Here is a 4,677-nt window from a genome sequence, read left to right on the forward strand (position 1 = left end):
ACACATTCTCATCTTAGGGCCTTTATACTTTGCTATTCCCTCAATCCTCACTTAACAACCTATTTAATAATTCCTGTTTTTCTTTATCCTTTCACCCTGTTTTTTTTTTTTATTCATAGAATATATCAATTCCTGACATTCTATTATGTATTTATTTGTTTGTTTTCTGAATACTCCATTAGAGGGCAAGATCTGTGAGATATCTTGTCTGTTTTGTTCAGTGTTGTTTTCTCATTATCTATATTTGGCACATAGTAAATGCCAGTAAGTACTTTTAGAATGAATGAGTGAATGTGTCTGGCTCCACTCTTAGAGTGTGAACACATTAGGGAAAGGAACTGTGTTTTACTCACCTGTGTTTATCAGAGGATTAGCACACGATGCTTTAAAAATATTAAATGAATACACAAATGAGTGAGTGAATGTCCAGACAAATAATTCTCTTCTTGGTTTATTGTCTCCAAGTACATCCTAGTTTCTCCTCCTATAAAGTGCTAATGATGTCTTTTAAATTTAGGGGAATAACTGTACTAAAATTTTCAATATTTTTTTACGTCTTTTATACATAAGGACCTAGAATCTTTTCATGGAAAGTGAAAGAGTATGATGAAAAAAATGAAAGGTTTTTCTAATGCTATGTTTTTATTTTTCAAAAGGAAGGCTCATTGTATCAGTTAAAGCTTAAGGAAAAAGATAATTCTTTAAGAATTATATCTGCAGTTATTGAAAGCATGAAGTACTGGCGTGAACATGCACAGAAAACTGTACTTCTTTTTGAAATATTGGGTAGGTATAGTACTTCAGAAAACCTCAGTAATACTATTTGGACAATAGTTTTGAATGTCTATAGTAATACCTAGGGGATCTGAAAAATAAAATTTGCAAAAGGAGATTATGGTTTATGAGGATTTTCTTCACTTCCTGGATTTGTTATTGATTTGTGTGACTTAAGATATATTTGGTTATTTATGGTAGTATTCTTCTGATTCATAATGTTAAAATGTGGAAGACTGTTAAAGGGGCTCTGACTTAACCCCTGAGTTGGATAGGGCCAGAAGTTTTGTTTTTCTTAGTATAAAACAGCTTCAGAGATACTATTCCCTCTCAAGATGTTGTCTTTATTATTGTATAAATAAAACTAGAAGAGCTTGGTGTAGGAATAAATATTACTTCTCACTGTTAAATTTTATTTGCATTTTACCAACACTGATTTTCTCCCCTATTTTAATGTTGTTTAGCTGTTCTCGATTCAGCTGTTACACCTGGTCCATATTATTCAAAGACTTTCCTTATGAGAGATGGGAAAAATACTCTACCTTGTGTATTTTATGAAATAGTGAGTATTTGTTTAAATATTCTTTGCAAAGCCTGTGCCAACAAAACATGCAAATGCAGGCTACAGTTCCATTGTAGTAGAAATTCTGTTAACAATTTGGTAATACTTTCAAAATTCTGTTTGGTTTTAGTTCTGACTTATAAAAGTTTATTTGTTCAGGGGCGCCTGGGTGGTTAAGTTGGTTAAGCGTCTGCCTTCGGCTCAGGTCATGATCCCGGGGTCCTGGGATCGAGCCCCGCATCGGGCTCCCTGCTCTGCAGGAAGCCTGCTTCTCCCTCTCCCTCTGCCTGCCTCTCTGCCTACTTGTGCTCTTTCTCTCTCTATCTCTCTGTCAAATAAATAAATAAAATCTTTAAAAAAAAAGTTTATTTGTTCAGCTAATATAGATAACCTACTATGTGCCAGGTGCTGTGCTAGATGCAAGGGATACAAAGTGGAATGTAAGTGCTAAACAGCTCTTTCTCTCAAAGAGTTTATTATAATCTCAGATAGAAAGAGTTACATAAGTGTTACACTGTGGTATGATAAATGGTAGGTAGAGGTATGTACAGTGTGCTATAAAAGTAGATAGGAAGGATGGGGCAGATCAGAGAAAGATTTTTGAAGAATGTAGTAACTTATCTTACGTATTTAAAGAGGAATAAATGAAGCAAAAGTGTGTTGGGAGAGGGGAGAGGTGGGAGGAATGCATTCTTAGGTGAGAGGGCAGCATATGCAAGGACATGAAGCTGAGAGCATAGATTGTAGAGGAAACTGCAAGTAGTTAATAATCACCAGAGTGGGAAGGATAGTGGTTCTGAAGTTGGAGGAAGGCAGGGAGTGGGCTGGGATATAGGAAAGACTCTTAGTGACAAAGGAGGCTGCAGGTGACAAAGGAGGCTGGAGATTTTGTAAAACTTATATGCTTTGTAGAAGAGTTCGGTATTAATTCTGAAATTGTCCTTAATTCTGAAATCAGGCTTGGATTCCAGTTTTACTCCACCATTTACTAGCTATATGACCTTGAATAAGCTGCTTAAATTTCCTGAGTTTTTTTAACCTGTAAAATGGGGAGACTAATTCCTACTTTGAAAAGTTGTTATGGAGGTTAGATAATAAAATATATGAATGTACATCTTCTGATACATAGTAGATGATCAAGAAATAGTAATTATATTATTAATTTCTATAATATCTTTAATGCTTATTTTTTCTAGTCTGTTAAGTTTATAAAAATCTTTTATTGAAGTATAACATATACCTAAAAGTTTACAAATCATAATTGTACAGTTCTGTGAAGTACCTATGAAATATCACAAAGTGAACATTACTAAGGCTAAGAAATAAAACATTGCTGTCACCCTATGCATCCTGTGTCTCCTCCCATTCACTACCTCCTGTCTCCTACCTAAAAACAGCTACTATCCTGACTTTTAATATCACAAATTAATTGTTTAGTTTTGAACCTTATATAAATAGTATTATATGGTATGTCTTTTATGTCTTTCCCTCAACACAATGTTTGTAAGATTCATCATGTCTCATGTAGCTGTAGTCCATTTATTTATATTTCCATGTACAGTATTCTATCGTAACACAATTTAGCTTTCTATTCTGCTGGTGGCATCCAAGTTTCCAGATTTTTTGCTGTTATGAATAATGTTCTATGAATATTCTTGTATATGTCTCTTGTGCATATGCACACATTTCTGTTGAGCATATACCTAGAAGTAAAATCACTGCATCATAGTGCATGTGTATGTTCCAGTATAGTAGTTATTTACCAAAGAATTTTCCAAAGGTTTGTACTTTACACTCTCACAATCAGTGTAGATGAGTTATAGTTTTTCTGCATTCCTATCAACACTTAGTACTGTCAGTCTTTTTTATTTCAGCTATGTGGGTGTTTAGTGCTATCTTACTTTTCTACAGTTCCCTGGTGACTAATGAGGTCAGACACCTTATATGTTTACTGGCCACTTAGATACCTTCTTCTGTAAAGTCTGTTCAGGCCTCTTGTTCTTTTTTTTTCTATTATTGTTTTATCCTTACTGATTTATTGGAGGGTTTTTTTCATGTGACTATTTTGGGTACAAGTTATTCATCCATTATTTGTATTACAAATTTTTTCTCATACTCCATAGTTTGCTTTTTTAGTCTTAATGATGGCTTTTGAGGAATAGAAATTCTGCTTTTTAATATAGTCTTTTTAGCAATTATCAATACTACCTTTTGTAGCTAGTGCTTTTTATGACCATTTGGTGAAAGCAATTCCAGAATACGTACCTTTAGTTAATGATTGAGAGGATTTGATGCTGGCTGGTCTTTTTCCATTTTACTAGTCCCATGAAAGGCATAGCCCTTTTGGGTACCAACCCTAAGCCAGGGGTGAGGATGGGAATGGTGACCAGAATCTCTTTTCCTTGGGAGCCTCTGATTCCATTTTTTTATCTCCCAGTCCTAGGAGCCTGTCAAAAGCTCTGCTCAGTTTCTTAGACTCTCAACTGCCTTGACTATTCTTGACAGATAATCTCAAGGGAGGAAACATCCCTAAATGTCAAGCCCCACTTTGGACTCCTGTCCTCTCCCAGATGGGAGTCTCTCTACTCCCTCACTGCATTGGTATCTCTCTAATGTCTACAAGGAGATTTAAAAATATTTCATCCAGCTATTCTAGTTGTTCTTAGCTAGAGAGTTGGTCTGAACTACCTGTCTGCTGTCTACTGGAAGTGGAACTCTAGCAGTCTAATAAAGTGAATAATTCATGTGCCATTACACTGGGAGTTATTCAGTCTTTTAAGAAGCAGCAGCTCACCAGCTTGAAAGAAGTCCTACCCAAGTGAAGGTCTTTCCTCTGTGATAGGGCACCCATATATGCCTAGCTATCATGGTCTTACCAGCGGTGGGGCCCTAAATCAGGTGAGGGAATTACAGCTTTTTGGGGTGACTCATATTTAATTGGTCATATGATTAGTTTTAAAAAACTGAAATTCAGATGAAGTAAAAAAATAACTTCTTTGATATTTATTTTTTTTAAAACAGGATCGTGAACTTCCGAGACTGATTAGAGGCCGAGTTCATAGGTGTGTTGGAAACTATGACCAGAAGAAGAATATTTTCAAATGTGTTTCTGTTAGACCAGCATCTGTTTCTGAACAAAAAACTTTCCAAGCATTTGTTAAAATTGTAGATGCTGAGATGAGGTATTACACTGATACAACGAATGAAATTTAAGTAGTGATAAGGGAAGTTTAAATAGTATAATTTAAAGCATTTTCCTATTATTGTTTAAATGATCATCTCCATGGTTATAGCTACTGTTCTTTTGTATTTCATTTGTTGAATTAAAATATTTCAATCCT

General features: G+C 35.0%; 1 protein-coding gene across 1 annotated transcript; it reads left to right on the top strand.

Annotated features, from left to right (window-relative positions):
• The first annotated feature begins 528 nt into the window (after window positions 1–528).
• On the top strand, window positions 529–4,677 carry LOC145719583 (spermatogenesis-associated protein 22-like). Its single transcript, XM_081811080.1, has 3 exons — window positions 529–786; window positions 1,239–1,336; window positions 4,358–4,677. The coding sequence occupies exons 1-3, from the start codon at window positions 732–734 to the stop codon at window positions 4,547–4,549; spliced, it is 345 nt and encodes a 114-aa protein (XP_081667206.1). The 5' UTR covers window positions 529–731; the 3' UTR covers window positions 4,550–4,677.

This window comes from Leptonychotes weddellii, unplaced genomic scaffold, assembly GCF_054177405.1.
Source record: "Leptonychotes weddellii isolate Sample4059 unplaced genomic scaffold, ASM5417740v2 HiC_scaffold_540, whole genome shotgun sequence".
NCBI lineage: Eukaryota > Metazoa > Chordata > Mammalia > Carnivora > Phocidae > Leptonychotes > Leptonychotes weddellii.